Raw genomic sequence first — 22358 nt, 5'->3', positions numbered from 1 at the left:
CTTTTCTGTAGCCCTTTTACATGCACATTTTAGCACTATAATGACATTGTTGTTAGTTTCGGTTTTAAAGAAGTTATTGGCAAAATTCTCATGCAACCAATAAAATATTCCCATTCCTAAGTTTAATCCTTAATCAATTATTTTAACTTTTTCCTTCTTCAGCTGCTGCAAATGCCGTGGAACGAATCTAAAGGAGTTTGATCTTCCGGCGCACATTAACATGTCCAAATTCAAGAACATCAGAGTTCGAGCCTCTTTCTAGACTCGAAAGAATCAGCATTTGTATAAAGAAATATTTTTTTGATAAAATATTGTGATGGATAAATTATATGTAATGAAAATGTTTTTATTTTAATATTGTACTATTCTCTGTCCCATTGTTTTGTTTGGTCGGGAGAAGTATTGTAAAGCCAAAAGATAAATGTGTTTTTTTCTTGCTTAATTATAAAACAGATTTTTTCTTTGGGAAATATGGAAATCCTGTCAGGTGTATAATTCATAGACAGAAAATTTAAAACTTTTTATTGTAGAAGAATGATTTTCGGGACCGCCTGGCCTTTTACAGGTATTAAAGAATTTTTTGATTATTATGCTTTAAAAGAAATTTCAACTGGCGTGCATAGATTAGCTCTTAGCCATACAAATAACTAGGTTTTGTTTTTCAATAAAAAATCAGAAAGCTTTAATTTAATCAAATCTAATATATTTGATTAATTTTTAACATTGAACGATATTTAGCCTGGAGGAAAGGGAATGTGTCCCCCGCTAGATATGAAGGAAGTTCAAAGAATTTTTTCTGCTGCACAAAGGTGTGTTAAAGGGACTGTCAACGTTATTTGAAGTGACCCTCGACTAAAAGAGTTGTATTCATTGAGAAAAATTGAACAATGGTAGAAGATTTTCCTTTTTTTCTATTTGAACTTTTATCATTTCGAATTGTTGCTTCTCTGTTAAAGTAACATGCGGATTTTTGCAGCAGAGACAGTGAAGGAAATTCACAGAAAAACTGGGATCTTAAAACGACGATAGTTGCCTCATTGTTTCACAGATAAAGATGTTTGAATACATGCAACTCTTTAATAAGGGGGTTACTTAAAACTCGATTATTTTTAACGAGGCAAATCTAGATTTAATTTTATTATTTTGTTTAGATCTGGTTTGTTGAGTTACTGCTTTGTATAAGCACAATCGGCTATGTTTTAGGTATAATTCGTTTATTTCCATTGGATTATTTATTTTGTCCCTTTTTCACATATTTATTGCCAAGTTCCCTATTCAAATTGACGGGTACCAAATCCATCNCCTCCGAAGTATTTTCTTTTTAAACCATTATATCGGTTTCTTTATCAATCTTTGACCTGAAACCCTTATACTCATGCTTTGCTTTTATGGATATTGGAGATGTTCATGTTCAGTTACTTATAATGTCGACTTTATTTATTGCTCTAGCCGCCTCTATGAAATATGAGTTATTGCTCTAGCCGCCTTTATGAAATATGTTAGGTTCTTGCTCTTGTCGCAGTAATATGTTTATTTCTTGCTCAACCTACCTCTATGAAACATTTTTAGTTATTGCTCTAGCCGCCTCTATGAAATACGTTAAGTTATTGGTTATTGATCAACCCACCTGTATAAAATATGTTAAGTTATTGCTCTGGCCGCCTCTATGATCTACTATGGAAAGGTTTCTGATGTTGATTACAAGTAAGAGTTTTATTAATAAGGCCATAGATTAATTAAAATAACAGATAGGACACTAGATGTCGTCTTTTCAAGATCGCGTTGACTTACGTTCACAATAACTCGGAGACAGCAGCCCAAAGAAGAGGTTTAGTCTACGTAGAACAGGCTCTCTCTGTCTGTGTTCTACGCCGACTACACTTAACTCCTTTGGGCTGTAGCCTCAGAGTTATTGTGAACGTAAGTCAACAAAATCTTGAAAAGACGACATCCAATGTCCTATCTTATATTTTAATTAATCTTTGAATAAAGCCTTCTCCCTAATATTTAAACTTTCTGGATTGTTAGAAAGAGGGAATTGTGCGCAAATTGTTTTGAAGTTGATAAAAATTGAATTTAACCAATATTTATGTTTTACTGTGTATTTTTTTCTCCAAAAATATTTTGAGAGTACATTTTTTCTGCAGAGGATTAAGGATCAACCCTGGAGCTACTGGAGCTGAACTCATGATTGTTGGTGTCTCTGGTACCTTGGTTAACTTGCTAGGATTATTCGGTAAATTAAGTTATATTGTTAGAATGGACATTTTGTTGTTTTATTTGACGGACAGATTGTCAATATTTGGGGCATGTTTATGCTTTCAGATTTTCTCATTTATCAATTTTTTTATTTATCGTTAGAATTTGCCAGTTTTTTGGTACAAATCATATTTTGTTGTTTAAAAGCGTTATTTCAATTTTTCAATAACTTCAACTAATTTCGTTCCTCCAGGAATCTGGAAAAGACAGCGTCTGTTCCTTGTTCCAGTTCTAGTGTTCCTTATCAGCATCATTGTCCTCGACCTGATAACCCTCATCACCACCATCACCCTCCAGATAAAGGGGGATCCCGTCTTTGTAAGATTTTTTACATCATCTTTGCTTGCCATGATCAAGCTTTATTTTCTCTGTAACAATTTTTGGGGTTATTTCATGATAGTTTGAAGTTTGGAGGGTAAAACACTAAATTCACATAAGTATCATAAAAATGTAATAAAAAACTTCACCTATTTCTAACCCATTATCACTTTTTTTAATCTAATAAATTGCTATCGGAACGAATTGAAAATCCAATTTGACTGATTAGTTGGAAGACGATATTTAGCTGGGTCTATATTAAGGCCCACTACGAGGATCTAGAAGTGCTAGACATTGATCCGAAAAATCTATCGAAACCAGTGAGGTTTCCAACAGATAGAACCTTCAACTACCTCTTTCCTCTCTTCATCTTCAAAATATTCATCTCCATTTTGTTTCTCAGGTAGAAGTCAACTCTGGGCTAGGGAGGGAACCCACAGCCGCCATGAGCCTCCTGGATTTACTATGCAGCACAGAGCCTCCGCTATGCAGTACATACTAATACGCGATAAGGAAGATATTAAGTAAACAAATTCTTATTTGAATTTGATTTGATTTGTTAAAATCCTTGATTTAAGCCATATCTTTTTGGGTGATTTTTTTATATTTTAGATAATTCTTTAAAACAATAATTTTGCATTTCAAGATTTTAACAAATTAAATCGAATTTAGGTTGATTTGTTTTCTTAATATCTTCCTTTCCGCGTAAAAAAACTTTTGAAGTTGTTTTGTATGAAATTTATATTGCATAGCAAATTTGGGAGCCTGATGGCTGCCGGAGGGTCCCTCCCACCTGGGACTAACCAGGGCGAGATGCGTTCAGTTTCTTTAATTTTTATTAGATTGTGTTCTGGTTTATAATTTAGCAATCTTCAAATTTACAAAGATGTTTTATCATAATTTGTCTTTTAAATTCATTCGGCGACCGAAAAGGTAAAAAGAAATCGTGCAATATTTTCATCTAGAAGGTCACATTGTGATCGAAGGTCCCAGCTTGCTAGAGAATGGACTGAACTGGGTTAAATAATATTGAGTCTTGATATTAAAATATTTCTTAGGAAAATGTTATTAGGCCATCCTAGACACTAAATACAATTTAGAACCTTTCGGATTTAAAATTTTTGTTTCATAGATGACTTCTCACATGATTATTAAATTTTGACTTAAACTCATTATTTTTAATTTATAAGAGCTTGGCGTTAATCAATATTTTGTTTTTTGGGGGGGGGTAGTTCTTAAATAAGTATTTTTCGCGGAAAAGCACCATGAGGACGCATTGAATTGAAGTGGTTTTTTAAATCTGTTCACTAAATCTTTAGAATTTACTCAATCAAAATTGGGAACGAGTTTCTATAGAAAGATTAAATGAAAAAAATCAATGGAATCACTATTTTACTTCCTTGGAAAGGTGACATGAAAACGCCTCAACACGAAAACGCCTCAACACGGAAATGCCTCAAAAAACAGAATCACAAAACTAATTTAATGTCGTCTTCTCTCAATTTAAAATTAAAAATGCTATATTCTAACGGCCATGGCCGCAGCGCTCGGCCTCCTAGCCTGTTCTAGCCGCAGCGCTCGGCCCCCCTAGCCTGTCCCAGTCGCAGCGCTCGGCCCCCTAGCCCATCATAGCCGCAGCGCTCGGCCCCCTCCGTAGCCTGCGGCACGACCTAACTTACCCTAAATTAATGGTAAAATAATTGTTAAAATATTTATTTTTAATGAGAGAAGACGACATTAAATTAGTTTTATGAGTCCGATATTTTGAGACATTTCCGTGTTGAGGCGTTTCCGTGTCACCCTTGGAAAATATTTGTTTAGAATCCTGGTTGATGTTTACAGGAAGGATCCAACCTTGAGAACTAGTAGATCACCTTTAAGAACAGTAGCTGTGGACAAGTCTCAGGTGTTATTTATTATTCATTATTTTACAGGGTTAACCACAAAGAATAAGACTTAAATGACGACCTAATATATTCTTGAACTGTTATGCGCTGAAGGTTAGATTTGGTTTTTTTGTCTTTTTTTTTTAGGATTTTCGTTCACTAACTAGGCGTGCAGCTAAAAAATTGTAAGATTGGAACTAAAAATGAAGGAAGGCCCCCCCTACATCCCCTTAACTATAGTTGTCTCTGAAGTCTCATTCTTTGTGGCTAGCCCTGTAGTTTTGTATTTCTTTACGAGGGGAAAGATTACGCTTTACTCTTTCATCAAGATGGTTAAAAATCCGCAATTAATATTTAGTGCAAATCTGCTCAACTTGTTACCATATTAAACTTCAAAATGATTTTTTTTGTTATAAATCCTACCTTTCGTAAGATACGTTGAATAGAAATCACGTTATGAAATATTCGACCATTAAATTTGTATAAATTGTGGACTGTTAAGAAAAAAATGTCATTGATTTACAAAATATTCACTACAGTTCATTATTTGTCAACCTTAAACATGAGCTCTACCAAAAAATATCAATGGTTTGCAAAAACAAAAACAACTTTATTTCCTTTTTTTACTCAGCCTGAATATTTCTTTTTAGTTTGATGATTCGAGTCCTAAGATGAAGAAATATACAAGATTTGTGTAAACCTGGAAACCCCGAACTCCTCATTCCAAATCTAGTTTTATTTAAATTTACTATTTTAGTTTACATGTATTTATGATTATAATGAGCTATTTTATTTCATGACTTTACCTCAGATCAAAAATGACCAACATCTCTAGCCTTAAGGTCTCCAACCTGTCGACCATGGTGCAGAACATGTCCATGTCTGTACGGAAGGGAGGTTTTGTGGATGGATATGATGATATAGCTCTGACTGAACCTTGCGACGAGGTTAATGAACCAAACTGCAGGGTCCAGGACGAAGGTTGTCCTCACGAACAATTTACACTCAACAATTTATTGACTGCTATGAAAGTAAGTAGAAAATCTGTTAAATAAAATTTATTTAAAGGGTTAGTGCGCGAAATAGGTAAGGAAACTATTTTTATTTCAACTCATTCATGGTTTCCTTTTGTTAAAGTGATCTCAAAAAAAAAACGTGGATTGATTGTCGTCTTCTTTCTTCTTTGCATAAAATTTCAGATCTTCAAGGATTTTGTTATTTTTCTGAAGGAAATCGAATGACGACAATCATTCCAAGGTTCAGTTATCTGTTTGCCGCCGATATATTATTTAAATACAAGGTGAATCCGGCTGAGGAAGGTTTGCCCCCCAACCCTGATAGCGGATGTGTATCTGAATGTGAAGATGTAAGGGGGAAATGGACAAACCAGATCGAATTCTTTCTTTCCTGTATGGGATATGCTGTTGGGATAGGAAACGTATGGAGGTAGAACCTTTGTTTATTTATTTAAGCATGTTAAGCATGACAATTAGACGACTCAAAGATTGTCTTCGGTATTTTGTATTTAATTATCATCAAAAAAGGTGAAACATCTTATTTTATATTCAAAAGAAAGCGCATGGACGACAATTGTCTCGATTTTATTAGTTGATATTAATGGCATCTAATTATTTGTCGGCGCAAAAATCATTCCTTCTTATCTATTACATTGTACAATCCTTTGTTTTGTCAAGGTTCCCCTACAAGTGCTACAAGAACGGTGGTGGAGTGTTCTTGATCCCCTACGTAATCATGTTGTTCCTAGCTGCACTACCTCTCTTCTACCTGGAGCTAGTCTTGGGACAATTCGGTCAACTTGGACCTAACCAGATTTTTGGTAGGGGGTCGTCTTCATTCACCGTGATTATTAGATATTGATATTATTAGTTCAAGTTCAACGTTTAAATCATGTTTCAACTGTCCGTTAGCGTCTAACCCAAACAGGGTTCACTGACACGCGTTGGTGTCTATTCAGAACCAACAAAAATTGCGTCGGCAGCTGTAAGAACCATCTATCTATTTGGTTAAAATTTTATAATCTAACTTAGACCCTCATGCAAAAAACGCTGAAACATTGGTGAATTATTTTTAAAAATTTATTAAACTACAGAGACCAAAAAAAATGCGGAATAGAAAGACAATATTTATACAAGTTATAATTTATAAAAGTCCAACCCACATAAAATGATAAAACGCGTCAGTTTTGCAATGGGCAGTGTACACAGACCCTTTTTTTAACCAGTTGACTTCCAGCTACTGGCAAAAGTAGTAGTTATAAATAAAATTAAAATGTCTTCCTATTCCACAGTTTTATTGGTTTCACTGTACTTCAGGTAAAATAGCTCCAGTGTTCCGAGGTCTAGGATACGGTATGTTGATGATCACCATCTACGTCTCTATCTACTACAACATTATCATTGCCTGGTGCATCTACTACACATTTGCAGGCTTCACTTCCAAGTATTCTAAATAATAAAGCTCTCCGCTCACATATATTTGTATGTATATATGTTAGCTATAGCTGGCCAAACGGCTGGACCGAATGGGCTAACAATTTTTCAGGGCACCCATGGGTGTCCGGGAAGTAACATAGGTTAAAAAATAGATTTTTTGTATTTTCGAAAATCAAAAAAAACTTTGAAATCAAATTTTTTAATTCAAAATTTTTTTTTCAACGGGCAACGTCGGGCACTTTAGCTAGTTTATCTTTAATTCAAAATATTTCTTACAATGAGACCCATACAATTATGGAACTTATTTCTCAGTTTTTATGGGTCCAACTGTGTCATTTTTATCAGGAAAAATGTCAAAAGAAAAGAATATATATTAAGGTTAGAATGGGAAGGTTGTGATAACTGGTTCAATACTCCAGACTGTTTTACTCCAGAGTTTGATCTCAGTTGTGACGGAATCTTTGAAGGTATTTCACTCTCCACTAAACCCCACTATTTATTCTGTCAGAGTACTGCAATTCACTGCAGTACATACTGAAAGCTTCCAAGTTGAGGGTGATATAAATATCATCATTTTATCCCAATGTAATGGTCAAACTTTTGAATCTGACAATGAGAGGTTGTTTAATTTCACCACGTTTAATTTATTAAAGTGACTGAAACGTTTCAAATCAAATTTATTTTCAATTGTTGTTTTTCTGTAAAAGTATCTTATGGATTTCATGCTGCATTGAAAATATAGGATATTCTGAACTTTTTACCCTTCTAAACAAATTTGTTCCTTATTTTTATTCAGATATATGGTTTAAATTGAACCTTTGTGAATCATCTTTCGTTGAAGGGTGTCTTGAAACTATGTCACTTGAAATTATGTTACTTGAAACTACGTTACTTGAAACAACGTTACTTGAAACTACGTTACTTGAAACTATGTCACTTGAAACTACGTCACTTAAAACCAGGTCACTTGAAACTACGTCTCTTGAAACTACGTCACTTGAAACCTATGTCACTTGAAAAGAGGTCACTTGAAACCACGTCACTTGAAACTACGTCACTTGAAACCACGTCACTTGAAACCACGTCACTTGAAATTAAGTCACTTGAAATTAAGTCACTTGAAACCAGGTCACTTAAAACCAGGTCACTTGAAACCAGGTCACTTGAAACTACGTCTCTTGAAACTACATCACTTAAAACCAGGTCACTTGAAACTACGTCTCTTGAAACTACGTCACTTGAAACTACGTCACTTGCAACTACGTCACTTGAAACAATGCCACTATAAACTAGGTTTACAGTTCCTTTATTTTCAAATATCTTGAGGTTCTAAAATATCTTATTTTTAGGAATAGGTGGGACCTGGTGGAATAATACTTGTATCCCTGTATCCCAATATTGTGAGATACATTTCTCTGACGGATACAATCATACACACTGCTTTAAGGTATTTAGATATGCGTCTCATATTCCAATATATTTCATATAATAAAGTTCTTCGCTCATATATTTATATTTATATGTTAGTTAGAGTTGGCGAATCGGCTGGACCAAATTGACTTTAAAAAAATTGAGGATATCCAGGGGTATCCAAGGGTTGACAAAGGCTAAAAATAATAGATTTTTTCTCAAAATTCGAAATCCTTTTAAAATTCCGCGGGCAACCCCGGGCACTTCAGCTAGTCTTGAGATTTCCTTAACCTTGGTCAAAAAAATTCTATTTGATTTCACTTCACGTCTTTACCATTATTTGATAAATGTCATAGTCATACAAAAATACAAAGTTAAGTTTGAGGTTTTAACGATTTTTTTATTTATCATTACAAAATTTTTAAGAAAAAGTATTTATTTTTTAGTTATTAAATTTCAGGAATCATCGAATTCGTTGATTAGTTTAGCAGGATTAAAGAGTAGAAAATCACCTGCCGAAGAATATTTCAGGTTTAGACAATATATTAAAATTATAAGTTTACAGAGTTAGGAACTTTTAATTGTATATTGGAAATCCGTTCAGAAAGCATTAATCCATATCTATGGTTCCTGGGATTAACCACCTCAAATATCTTCAATATATAGTCCAATCAGAATCCACAATGCTCAGTCACCCTGATCACTAACATATCGTGAAAATATGAGGGCTGTTTTTTCGGATTAAACATTTAATCGCTTCATATTGATTGAGATAACACTAATCTACTTTAACTGAATCTTCTGATCTCGAAAATAAGCCGATAGTTCAGCATTTTTGAACTTACAATTACTTCTTCAATGCAAATTTTTTAGCTACGGTTGCCAGCATATTTATCAATACAGTGTCAGTTACTAACACGGTGATACAATACAATTTGTCAGTCTCTGTATTTTTTTCATTATTGCATTGAAATGTATGCTGACTGGGGTGCATAAGTACTAATAAATTCTCGTTCTAGGCGGAGTATGCTATTAATGGAAACAGATTCAAGTCTGGATAATATGGGAGATATGAACTGGAAATTAGCAGGTATAGTGTGTCTTCAGAAAAATACTGTGTAAGACAGAAGACTTAAATAAACATTGGGATCGTCATAATTCAAGAGTTTCAGGTCGTCTTTACAGTTCCATCCTTTGTGGGTAACCCTGTAGATCAGTTTCTTCAGATAGGTCAGTTTCTTCTGATAGGTCAGGTTCTTCAGATAGGTCAGTTTCTATTTAGATAGGTCAGTTTCTTCAGATAGGTCAGGTGGTCAGGTTCTTGAGAGGATAGGTTGTTGAGATAGGTCAGTTTCTTGAGACAGGTCAGTTTCTCCGGATAGACCAGTTTCTTGAGATAGGTTTCAGGTTCATGAGATAGGTCAGGTTCTAGGCATAGATAAGGTTCTTTAGATAGATCAGGTTCTTCAGATAGATCAGGTTTTAAGATAGGAAAGGTCCTTTCAGATAGATCAGGTTCTTCAGATAGGTCAATTTCTTCAGATAGGTCAGGTTCTTCAGATAGGTCAGTTTCTTCAGATAGGTCAGTTTCTTCAGATAGGTCAGGTTTTAAGATAGGAAAGGTCCTTTCAGATAGATCAGGTTCTTCAGATAGGTCAATTTCTTCAGATAGGTCAGTTTCTTCAGATAGGTCAGTATCTTCAGATAGGTCAGTTTCTTCAGATAGGTCAGGTTCTTCAGATAGGTCAGGTTCTTCAGATAGGAGATAGATCAGAGTTAGGACAATTTCTTAACAAAGGTTAAGTTCTTGTTATAAAATATAAAAGTAAGCAGTGCTTGACCTTTAAGCAGGCAGAGCAATGTAAGGTCTGACATAATCTTAGATATGGTTTAGGTTGTCTTCTTCTGAGCTGGTTGATATGCTTTGCCTGCCTTATCAAGGGAGTTAAATCTGCAGGGAAGGTAAGGAGCTGGATAAATACAATATATTAAGCTGGTTAATCTAGTATTAGATGCCCTGTTAGAGATGGGTGCGTTCGGTTTTTTTGTTCGTTCATCGGTTGTGAACGACACATTTCGTTACTTTTTTTCAATCGTTCAAAAAAATGATTTTGTTTGTTCTCAAAAATATCGTTCATTTTCCATCTGTTTTGTCCGTTTCACCGTTAACGATCGTTCAGTAAAATCGTTCGTTCAAGAAAATGTTCGTTCAATTAAAATAACGATGTTTTTTTCAAAAGTTTGTCGGAAAAAATCGTTTGTTGAGTAAAAAATGTAGTTTTAAAAGTTTGTTCATAAAAAACGTTATTGCAGATAATAAAAAAACAGTTTTTGTCAAAATCTTTTTTAAAAATTCTTTCATTAAAGAAACGATAGTTTTTCAAGTTCGTTCGAACAGTTTATATAGTTTTTTTTATATTCACAACACAAAATTGTTTTTTTTACGCTCGCTGTTTAAAAGAAAACAATTGTTTTTATTTCGCTAAACGGTCCAAACCGTTCGTTATTTTTCTGAACGACGCCGTCATTCACATAACATTTCGTTTCTTGTCAAACATTTAGTTCGTTCACAAAAACTATGCCCATGATCCTTCTCTATGTGTAGGTGGTTTCCTATTCCTAAGTATTATATTGTTTTTTAGCTACGCTCAGTTTGATAAGTCCGAGGTTTAAATAAATAACTTTATTACTACCTAAATATGATTTTGTAAATTTAAAATATCCAAAATTATATATCTTGAGGCGACAAGGCAGAATTGTAGCTCATCTTGCCGCGTCTCCATATCCGGCTTGGTGTAGATCGTCTTCCGCCACAGTTTGTTAATTAGGTTATTACCTGCTTAACTGATATTATTACTCTGAGTTACTGCTCTACTTATATATAAAAAATTTCTCTAGGTAGTCTGGTTCACGGCGCTGTTCCCGTATGTAGTCCTGATTATTCTCCTGGTACGAGGTGTAACCCTACCTGGAGCAGCGGACGGGATATATTTCTACATAACACCGGATTGGTCCAAGCTTAAAAACGTCAATGTAAGTGTACTAGACTTATATATATATACTTTGTCCGTTTGTATCCAATGAACGTCAAAACGGCGGAATGGTGTGGGACCTCATATAACCCCAGGGAAGGCTAATGGATGCTCAAAATTACAAAAAAAAAATTGTGCTTAAAGTTTTTTATTTTTGTTAAATTGTTTTTATATACAAAAAGAAGATACTCACAGATAGAGCCACAATTAAAAAATGAATTAGAATATACAAGATATGAAAAGTCTAATATAATAATATGATTGAAACGGCATTTGAAGATTCTCCAGGGAAAAGTTAGAAAAATATTTTTCAAAATGCAATTATAGAAACTTTTTTCTTCGTTTTGAGACTTGGGAGTACTTCGAGAAAAGTTACGATTCCGAGCTCCGAGTAAGAAAAACCGACACAGGACATTGAGAAAAGAACAAATACTTTTTATGACTATTCTATACAAACTACAAACAACTTCAGAGAGAGTATAGCTATAAAATTTTGAGTCCTTGTGCACAAATACTGATTTTCTAATCCCTATATCTTTTCACATAATGTCGAAAACCTTTAATATTATTGAAACTATGAATTCTGTTGGATTAACTATTATAAATTTTAAAATATCAAAGGTTTTCCCAGTCATCCTGCAAAGATTTAGGGATTAGAACGTTTGCGTTTGTGGCAAAGACTTAACTCCTTTCCAGGACTTTTAATGTTTTGAAGTTGGTTTTGTTAAGGTTTGGTGTGATGCAGCAACTCAAATATTCTACTCAATGGGTCCAGCCTTTGGTGGCCTCATCACTCTCTCATCGTATAATCCTAGGAACGCTAATTGTCAGGTGGAACTATTAAAAAGTAAAAACTTCGTTTCTTGATATGCAAGTGTAAAAGATCAAATTCTTCATAAAGAGTAACTGCACAAAAATATCAATATTTTTTTAATAGAAAAACTAAGATATCTTCATCACCAATACTAGGTTTAAGGGCTTTTATTGTCACTAAAAATCACGGCCATGACTTAAATTATTACTTAATTTGTTCCATAGCTTGTCAACCAAAATGTCTTACAATTAAATATGATCAGATTTAGATATTGTAAAGTTGGAATTATATTATTATATAATTATATTATTATATTATTATATTATTATATTATTATATTATTCTATTATATTATTATAAAGATTTAATCACACACAAAGATATAAATACATATATAAATGGTGTAGTTTGAATTTGTTTAAATAATTTGAATGTATAGTATAGTCTAGCAGTATCATTTTTAGAAAAGGACATTTTTGCATAAATGGGGTTTTAATTGAACCAAAGTTTGAGCTCAAATTAGGTTTTAAGATATTTGAATTTGAAAATCAGATGTTCAGAAAATTTGACAATCTTTGTTAAAACCAATTTGTTTCTTTAATTACATAAAAGGTATAATAGATGAAACAATTGTAGTTAGTGAAGCTTCTTTCTCTTATTTATAAATATTCATGCTTCGGTAATAAAAAAAGTAGAATTTGGCAATTTAATATGAATTTTATTTTAATTTAATATTTGTGCAGAGAGATGCAATAATTGTTGCATTTGCCAACTCTTTCACTTCCGTCTTCGCTGGGTTTGTCATCTTCTCCATCCTAGGTAGGTGTAACCAATCTTCTCCATCCTAGGTAGGTGTAACCAATCTTCTCCATCCTAGGTAGGTGTAACCAATCTTCTCCATCCTAGGTAGGTGTAACCAATGATTAGACGCCGGAGAAATCCTTTTTTATCGCTTTAAAAAAGTGGCAACTGCCAGTAAACCTATTTTACACTAGTGTACAGTGTGAACTCTATGCGAATGAATATTTCCCGAGCTAAAATTGCGAATGCTCAATTTACAATGACTTACAGCTTGGGATGTGCCTTTAGTTTGTTCGGCTTTGGGTAATTTTTGGCTGGTTTTTTGCCTTATTTTCTTTCAGGGTCAAAAGGTTTTTTTAACCCGTGTCAAATTTTGACCCTGACAGAAAATAAATGAATAAAAAAACAACAAAAAAAACCGATGCAATAAAGAAGATGTCGTAATTCTATCGTTTTGGGATCGCTACCATTTTTGTGTGGATGGGAATAAAGATATTTTTGAATCGTTTTTCCATATTTTTGGGTTGGGGGATAAAGATGTTGCAAAGTAAAAGCCAACTTTATAAAATAATATTTGAAGCTTTTGTTTAACGATCCAAAATGATTGACAACTCTAGTTACATTGCATAAGTTGTTAACTTTAAAAAAACTAGTTCGTGATCTGTTGATAACCACCCCTCTTTCCTTAGTTCTACTACTCCTTTTCTATTACTTTATTAAAGAATTTATGGCTAAAGAACTAGGAATAGATTAATCTGAAGTGGTTGAGGGAGGAACTATACTTGTTTATTATAGGATATATGGCTAAAGAACTAGGAGTAGATGTATCTGAGGTGGTTGAGGGAGGAACTATACTTGTTTATCATAGGATTTATGGCTAAAGAACTAGGAGTAAATGTATCTGAAGTGGTTGAGGGGGGAACTATACTGGTTTATTATTGGATATATGGCTAAAGAACTAGGAGTAGATGTATTTAGTGGGTGAGGGAGGAACTATACTGGTTTATTATAGGATATATGGCTAAAGAACTAGGAGTAGATGTATCTGAGGTGGTTGAGGGAGGAACTATACTTGTTTATTATAGGATTTATGGCTAAAGAACTAGGAGTAGATGTATCTGAAGTGGTTGAGGGAGGAACTGCTCTGGCATTTATTGCATATCCTACAGCTGTCACTAAGGTAGATGAACATTAAATATTCTTAAACAATGTTTTTATAAATAGTAGTTATTATATGCCTGGTTTAGTTGCCAGTCAGTCCGCTCTGGTCTTTCTTGTTCTTCATGATGCTTCTTACCCTTGGATTGGACAGGTAGAACTATTCCTACCCAGCTTTACACTTTCTTGAAATAACTATTCCTACCTAGCTTTATACTTGTCTTGGACAGGTAGAACTATTCCTACCCAGCTGTACACTCTTCTTGGGGAAACTATTCCTGTCTATCTTTATACTTGTCTTGGCTTAAACAGGTAGAACTATCCCTACCTAGCTTTAATTTTGTCTTGGAGAAACTATTTCTATCTAGCTTTACACTTGTTGTGGAGAAACTATTTCTACTTAGCTTTATACTTGTCCTGCAGAAAGCATTCTTACCTAGCTGTAAACTTGTATTGGAGAAAGCATTCTTACCTAGCTTAATACTTGTCTTGCAGAAACTTTTCCTACCTACCTTTATACTTGTCTTGGACAAAATATTCCTACCGAGCTTTATTCTTGTCTTGGAGAAACTACTCCTACCAAGCTATATACTTGTTCTGAAGAAGCTATTTCTACCTAGCTTTATACTTGTCTTGGACAAAATATTCCTACCTAGCTTTATTCTTGTCTTGGAGAAACTACCCCTACCAAGCTTTATACTTGTTCTGAAGAAGCTATTTCTACCTAGCTTAATACTTGTCTTGAAGATACTTTTTCTACCTAGCTTTATACTTGTCTTGGAGAAACTATTTCTACCTAGCTTTATATGTGTCTTGAAGAAACTATTTCTTCTTAGCTTTGTACTTATCTTGCAGAAACTTTTTGCTACCTACCTTTATACTTGTCCTGGAGAAAGCAATTTACTTAGCTTTATGTAACTTGTCCTGGAGAAAACATTCTTAACTAGCTTTATGCTGTCCTGGAGAAAGTATCTTACTTAGCTTTATACTGTCCTGGAGAAAGTATCTTACCTAGCTGTAAACTTGTCTTGGCTGGGACAGGTTGAAATTATTCTTAGCTCTTTACCTGTCTGGTGTAGGACCTGGTAGAAAATATTTCTAACTTTCTTTATGACTGTCTTAGACTGCAATTGATATTTTAATGATAATTAAAAATATTTTGCGCTTTTGCCCCAAATTTACGATTCAGACGAAGTTTTTTTTGTGGTTGTTTAAAAATGTCGGCTATTCTAGCATCAGATTTTATTGACTTGCATACTGATTGGTTTCCGAGACTTTTCAAGAAAGTGTGCGAGAAAATAAATTATTTTAAGAATAACTTAAATCTATAAATAATTAATTTCTTTTCTACAGTCAGTTTACGATGGTTGAATCCCTGATTACTGCTGTGTATGATGAGATTCCTGCGCTAAGAAATTATAAATGGCGGGTGGTAAGTATTTTTCTATTTACTTGGATGTTAAAATTTATAATTTTAATCTGAAATATTTAGCTGTGTTCAGTTCATCATCAAAATTAAAATAATATTTTGATTTGAAAAAAATGTCTAAATAAATTATTTCCTAATACTTTTATAAATTATTTTTATAATCATAAACCGTAGTTTTTGTTAAACTTATTCTCTGTTAAGGTTGGTGGAGTGAGTTTAGTCGGATTCCTTCTTGGATTACCAATATGCTTACAGGGAACTTAGTCAAAATAATATATTTTAAATATCCTTGGATTACCAATATGCTTACAGGGAACTTAGTCAAAATAATATATTTTAAATATCTTGCATTACCAATATGTTTACAGGAAACTTAGTCAAAATAATATATTTTAAATATCCTTGGATTACCAATATGCTTACAGGAAACTTAGTCAAAATAATATATTTTAAATACCCTTGGATTACCAATATGTTTACAGGAAACTTAGTCAAAATAATATATTTTAAATATCTTGCATTACCAATATGTTTACAGGAAACTTACTCAAAATAATATATTTTAAATATCCTTGCATTACTAATATTCTTACAGGAAACTTAGTCAAAATAATATATTTTAAATATCCTTGCATTACTGAAATGCTTACAGGAAACTTAGTCAAAATAATATATTTTAAATATCCTTGGATTACTAATATGCTTACAGGAAACTTAGTCAAAATAAAATATTTTAAATATCTTGGGTTACCAATATGTTTACAGGAAACTTAGTCAAAATAAAATATTTTAAATATCTTGGATTACAAATATGCTTACAGGAAACTTATTCAAAATAATATATTTTATATAAAAATATCCTTTTAAACAATACTTACAATAGTAAGATGAACCTTTTTATCTCTTTAAATTTGTTTCAAGTGAAATCTGACGTCAACCTTGATGTATTATAATCAATATTTGAATCGCAATTTATATTTGAATTATGTTTGATACTTGATTAGATGTTTTGATAAGTTATAGGGTGGATTTTATCTGTTCGTTTTAATGGATGATTACAGTGGGAGCTGGTCCCTAATTTTTCTAGCAATATTAGAGGTTAGTTGGTGGTTAGTCCCTCATTCTTTTTGCAATATTAGAGGTTAGTTGGTGGTTAGTCCCTCATTCTTCTAGTAATATTAGAGGTTAGTTGGTAGTTGGTCCCTTATTCTTCTTCTAGTAATATTAGAGGTTAGTTGGTAGTTAGTCCCTCATTCTTCCTCTAGTAATATCAGAAGTTAGTTGGCAGATAGTCCCTTATTCTTCTAGCAATATTAGAGGTTAGTTGGTAGTTGGTCCCTTATTCTTCTTCTAGTAATATTAGAGGTTAGTTGGCAGATAGTCCCTTATTCTTCAGTAATATTAGAGGTTAGTTGATAGTTAGTCCCTCATTCTTCTTCTAGTAATATTAGAGGTAAGTTGGTAGTTAGTTCCTTATTCTTCTAGCAATATTAGAGGTTTGTTGGTAGTTAGTCCCTCATTCTTCTTCTAGCAATATTAGAGGTTAGTGGGTAGAAAGTCCCTCATTCTTGTAGCAATATTACAGGTTAGTTGGTTGTTATTCCCATATTCTTCTAGCAATATTAGAGGTTAGTTGGCAGATCGTCCCTTATTCTTCTAGTAATATTAGAGGTTTGGTGGTAGTTGGTCCCTTATTCTGCTTCTAGCAATATTAGAGGTTAGTTGGTAGTTAGTCCCTCATTCTTCTAGCAATATTAGAGGTTAGTTGGTTAGTCCCTCATTCTTCTAGAAATATTAGAGGTTAGTTGGTAGATAGTCTCTTCTAGCAATATTAGAGGTTAGTTGGTAGTTAGTCCCTCATTCTTCTAGCAATATTAGAGGTTAGTTGGCAGATAGTCCCTTATTCTTCTAGCAATATTAGAGGTTAGTTAGTAATAAGTCCATCATTCTTCTAGCAATATTAGAGGTAAGTTGGTAGTAAGTCCCTTATTCTTCTAGCAATATTAGAGGTTAGTTGGTAGTTAGTCCCTCATTCTTCTTCTAGCAATATTAGAGGTTAGTTGGCAGATAGTCCATTATTCTTCTAGCAATATTAGAGGTTAGTTGGCAGATAGTTCTTTATTCTTCTAGCAATATTAGAGGTAAGTTGTTAGTTAGTCCCTTATTCTTCTAGCAATATTAGAGGTTAGTTGGTAGTTAGTCCCTCATTCTTCTAGAAATATTAGAGGTTAGTTGGTAGATAGTCCCTCATTCTTTTAGCAATATTAGAGGTTAGTTGGTAGTTAGTCCCTCATTCTTCTAGCAATATTAGAGGTTAGTTGGTGGTTAGTCCCTTATTCTTCTAGCAATATTAGAGGTTAGTTGGTAGTTAGTCCCTTATTCTTCCAGCAATATTGTTTAAAAATAATATAACCAAGCTTATACTTTGTCACATGAGATTACATAAACCAACCTAGAGGTTCAACATTACATTTGTCTAGGTTGTTCTTATAGCCTGGGTGTATGGAACCAAACCCTTCTTTGAAGATATTAAATCTATGGGTCTCTACACAAACAGGTACATCATGTTCTCCTAAATGGATAGAGCTGGATGTATTTTTTGATACTCCTAGATGAATTGAACTTCTATCATGTACTTATAGATGGATTATGCTACTATTACTTACTCCTAGATGGATATAACTACTTGCATGTACTTCTAGATGGATTGAACTAACCTATTATGTACTCCTAGATGGATAGATTTCTTCTTTATTCACTCCTAGATGGATAGAATTGTACTGGGGTGTCTGCTGGAAGTACACTGCTCCTCTTCTTCTAATCTTTATTCTCATCTTTATGTTGGCAGGATATACTCCAGCAAGGTAAATATTTCATTTCCATTCATTTCATTTTGGACTATGTTAGAAACCCAGCTTTGCCTGGGATCCTATATTTCTCTAGTAAAGTCAACCCTCTCAACTTAGCTAAGAACATTCTCATTGTTCCAACAATCAAAATTTGAGGGAAATCGGTCAAAGGGTTTATGATCGGACTTACAAACAAACAGAAAACCTGAGTTTACTAATTTATATATATAAATAATAGGCTTCCATGAATAAAATCCGGTTTACCAAGGAGATATAGAACAAAATGATAGTTGCACAAAATTTTAATCTACTTTTCCAAAGACACAAAATTAGGCCACATCTGCCACACAATATATCAGATGAATATGTTAATGGTACTGATGTAAATCATACATACCCATGTTTAATTTAAAAGGAAGTTCCTATAAATATTTGTATATTAGTGAAGGTGAATATGTATTTCCCGTGTGGGCTAATGTACTGGGTTGGTGTATATCTCTCTCCTCGATCCTTGTAGTCATACCGTTCGGGCTCATCGAGGTCTATAAGGTAGGCTTTTAAATATTGTCGGACCCACAACATAGTGGAACAGGAAGACGACATTTAAGCAGTCTTATCCCATGACCCCCCCCCCTGCGAATATGTTTTTAAAGCGTAGTTATAAAACAACTTATTAAGTGAATGGAGTCTGCGTACGTTGTTCTATTGCTACGTTTCATGTTCATTGTTCATTGACCTGTTCAAAATAAAAGCTAGAGTCTAACAGTCGTCTTTTATCCATTATTGTTATGGGTCTTACTAAAGTTCAACGCAGTCATCCATTTTTACAAATTACGTCTTTTGAACTGAAGTTAGAAACAAGCTGATAATGGTTTTTAAATGTACATGTGTTGGGCTACTAAATTTTATTTGTGATTTCAAGGGGTAAACCCAAGTTAAGGCCAAATGTTACGAAACTATTAAGTTGACCCAGTTTTAAGATGTATACTTAAGTTTCATAAGTGTAACACATACCCACGCAAAATCTATGATTTTACCAATTAATCCCTCTAAAGTCTAAATAGATCGAAGCAAGAAACAAATACTTCAGTTTTGACAACCTTAGGGTGGCCAAAATGTACGGATTGTACGGATTTTTTATTTTGTAACCCTAAAATTGTACGGATTGTACGGATTTTTTTCAAATTGTACGGATTTTTATCCTGGAAATACACCGTTTTTTTATTTTCACTCATTTTAGCAAATTTTTCATGAAAATTTCAAAAAAAATCTCGTCAAAATTAAGTTAGTTTAACTTATTTTCTTCATTCTAAATAATATAAGATTGATTAATGTTTCAATTGACAATCAAAATTCATTCATTATTTTCGAGATCCCAGAAGTGTTCATTTGAGATTATGTTTATCTATCTGTCAACCTGTCTAGCTATTTGTCTAGCTAACTGTCTAGCTATCTGTCTAGCTATCTGTCTATCTATCTGTCTAGCTATATGTCTAGCTATCTGTCTATTAATCTGTATGTCTATCTGCATGTCAGTTTATCTATCTTTTTATCTATCTGTTTATATATCCTATCTGTCTGTCTGTTTATCTATCTGTCTCTTTATCAGATCTGAGAACATCCTCTCAGGTTTCTTCCGTTTATCTGTAAATCTTTTCATTTTTAGTTTAATATTAACTTTCTTTTAATTGAGTGTACAGAGCCTCTGTACCACGCTAATTTTAATTATATTAGATCCTAAATCTACGCTCCACTCTTTCTAATTATAACTTAATCGTTAGTTTGTTAAATGGCCTAATTCACACCGATCTAAACAGTTTTAAAAATTAGAATCAACGCTCTTTAGTTCTCTAGTTCTCTGGTTCTCTGGTTCTCTAGTTCTCTGGTTCTCTGGTTCTCTGGTTCTCTGGTTCTCTAGTTCTCTTTTATCTAGGTCTCTGGTTCTCTAGTTCTCTGGTTCTCTAGTGCTCTAGTTCTCTAGTTCTCTGGTTCTCTGGTTCTCTGGTTCTCTGGTTCTCTTGTTCTCTAGTTCTCTGGTTCTCTGGTTCTCTGGTTCTCTAGTTCTCTAGTTCTCTAGTTTTCTAGTTCTCTAGTTCTCTAGTTCTCTGGTTCTCTGGTTCTCTGGTTCTCTGGTTCTCTTGTTCTCTTGTTCTCTTGTTCTCTTGTTCTCTTGTTCTCTTGTTCTCTTGTTCTCTGGTTCTCTAGTTCTCTAGTTTCGAGTTCTCTAGTTCTCTAGTTCTCTAGTTCTCTAGTACTCTTGTTCTCTATTATCTAGTTCTCTAGTTCTCGAGTTTTCGAGTTTTTGAGTTTTCTAGTTTTCTGGTTTTCTGGTTTTCTAGTTTTCTAGTTCTCTGGTACTCTGGTTCTCTAGTTCTTTAGTTCTCTATTATCTAGTTCCCTAGTTTTCTAGTTCTCTGGTTCTCTAGTTCTCTAGTTTTCTAGTTCTCTGGTTCTCTGGTTCTCTGGTTCGCTGGTTCTCTAGTTCTCTAGTTCTCTAGTTCTCTAGTTCTCTAGCTTTCTAGTTCTCTAGTTCCTTAGTTGTCTAGTTCTCTAGTTGTCTAGTTCTCTAGTCTCTAGTTATCTAGCTCTCTAGTTCTCTAGCTCTCTAGTTCTCTAGCTCTCTATTTCTCTAGTTCTCTAGTTATCTATTTCTCTAGTTCTAAGTTCTAAGTTCTTTTGTTCTCGTGTTCTCTAGTTTTCAAGTTCTCTAGTTCTCCAGATCTCTAGTGTTTAATAGTAATGTTTAAGTTTTATATTTTTGCAACCTTATGTGGTAGACTTTTGTTATTATAAGCCGTGAATTCTGTCAGATTAATTAGGCTTCGTTTCAAAAACCAAGGGTTTTCAGGTTGCAAAGATAAATGGATTTTAAAATTGAGTTTAAGTTGAATTTTTTCAGTTGAGCTTATTTTTTCATTATTTCCGGGTTCTCATCCAAGCATTCAAATACCTACAGTAGTTTTTACTACCAGGAATATAGGTTGTTAGAGGGAACATCATTGGTTGCTGAGGGAAGTATAAATTTAATAACTACAGATCACTTTCTACCAACATTTAAAACAATCCCATTTTAATGATTTCTATACATATACTTTTCTTTTCTGTTTGTCTGTCTGTCTGTCCGTTTGTATCCAATAAACGTCAAAACGGCTGAATCGATCTGACCCAAACTTTTTGTTTTACCTCCCGTGACCCCAGGAAAGGTTCATGGATTATCGAATTTTTGAAAATTTGCCACTAACAAAATTCGATTTTTGAAAATTTTGAATTTTTGTTTTACATTGTATACAAAGAGAAAATGTTCACAATTAAAATAGAAGATGAGCCTAGTGTTTTTTATAAATTGTAACTATGTAAAATTTCACATAATGAACACAACTAATTATTATTCAAATAGAATTTTATTTAAATGCATACACATGATTATTTCACCCCTCACTAATTTTTCTGAGATAGAGACGCATATTTGTCGGAAATTATTTTTGAGTCATTTATTTATACAAGTAAAATTACTTATTTTTGTTATTTTTGAGAATCCTCTGTTTAATAAGTAATACCGTGTGATATTGCCCAATTGTCTGGTCAGTCCCTTAAAGATGTGATATACTATAGGTTAGAGAGAATAAACAGCCCTGGAAATCCTTGTTTGATTGTGATTTTATCTGGAGAACCCAGGCCAGGTTATAAAATTCTTATTTTATCTGGAGAACCCAGGCCAGGTTATACAATTCTTATTTTATCTGGAGAACCTAGGCCAGGTTATACAATTCTTATTTTATCTGGAGAACCCAGGCCAGGTTATACAATTCTTATTTTATCTGGAGAACCTAGGCCAGGTTATACAATTCTTATTTTAACCTAGGCCAGGTTATACAATTCTTATTTGATCTGGAGAACCTAGGCCAGGTTATACCATTCTTATTTTAACCTAGGCCAGGTTATACAATTC

The 22358-nt window shown here is 33.5% G+C and overlaps 3 protein-coding genes across 5 annotated transcripts in view; all 3 read left to right on the top strand.

The window, feature by feature from the left end:
• The window catches only part of LOC111697090 (uncharacterized), a 7243-nt gene extending 6711 nt beyond the window's left edge, over window positions 1–532 (top strand). For all 3 annotated transcript variants that reach the window (XM_023466990.1, XM_023466980.1, XM_023466971.1), the window contains one exon: window positions 163–532. In XM_023466990.1, coding sequence (XP_023322758.1) covers window positions 163–262 — 100 coding nt within the window. In that variant the 3' untranslated portion in view covers window positions 263–532. The remainder of the gene's footprint in view (window positions 1–162) is intronic.
• LOC111697080 (sodium-dependent dopamine transporter) overlaps window positions 1–22358 on the top strand; it is a 27217-nt gene extending 4859 nt beyond the window's left edge. The window contains exons 2-23 of the mRNA XM_023466962.1: window positions 1824–1828; window positions 5275–5494; window positions 5764–5909; window positions 6158–6300; window positions 6797–6923; window positions 7295–7383; window positions 8266–8363; window positions 8787–8857; window positions 9346–9416; window positions 10221–10288; window positions 11225–11359; window positions 12088–12189; window positions 12916–12991; window positions 14059–14153; window positions 14221–14285; window positions 15485–15563; window positions 15762–15815; window positions 16584–16658; window positions 18041–18117; window positions 18326–18424; window positions 18853–18958; window positions 22022–22358. Coding sequence (XP_023322730.1) covers window positions 5282–5494; window positions 5764–5909; window positions 6158–6300; window positions 6797–6923; window positions 7295–7383; window positions 8266–8363; window positions 8787–8857; window positions 9346–9416; window positions 10221–10288; window positions 11225–11359; window positions 12088–12189; window positions 12916–12991; window positions 14059–14153; window positions 14221–14285; window positions 15485–15563; window positions 15762–15815; window positions 16584–16658; window positions 18041–18117; window positions 18326–18424; window positions 18853–18958; window positions 22022–22096 — 2064 coding nt within the window. The 5' untranslated portion in view covers window positions 1824–1828; window positions 5275–5281 and the 3' untranslated portion in view covers window positions 22097–22358. The remainder of the gene's footprint in view (window positions 1–1823; window positions 1829–5274; window positions 5495–5763; window positions 5910–6157; window positions 6301–6796; window positions 6924–7294; window positions 7384–8265; window positions 8364–8786; window positions 8858–9345; window positions 9417–10220; window positions 10289–11224; window positions 11360–12087; window positions 12190–12915; window positions 12992–14058; window positions 14154–14220; window positions 14286–15484; window positions 15564–15761; window positions 15816–16583; window positions 16659–18040; window positions 18118–18325; window positions 18425–18852; window positions 18959–22021) is intronic.
• LOC111697131 (uncharacterized) lies at window positions 473–5275 on the top strand. The gene is made up of 9 exons (XM_023467030.1): window positions 473–565; window positions 739–809; window positions 1152–1203; window positions 1647–1704; window positions 2148–2236; window positions 2453–2577; window positions 2841–2980; window positions 4399–4483; window positions 5114–5275. Exons 1-9 carry the CDS (start codon window positions 535–537, stop codon window positions 5159–5161), a joined length of 699 nt encoding a protein of 232 aa, XP_023322798.1. The 5' UTR covers window positions 473–534; the 3' UTR covers window positions 5162–5275.

Source organism: Eurytemora carolleeae, unplaced genomic scaffold (genome assembly GCF_000591075.1).
Source record: "Eurytemora carolleeae unplaced genomic scaffold, Eaff_2.0 scaffold65, whole genome shotgun sequence".
NCBI classification, from domain to species: Eukaryota; Metazoa; Arthropoda; class Copepoda; order Calanoida; family Temoridae; genus Eurytemora; species Eurytemora carolleeae.
This window is presented reverse-complemented; position numbering and strand designations above follow the sequence as displayed.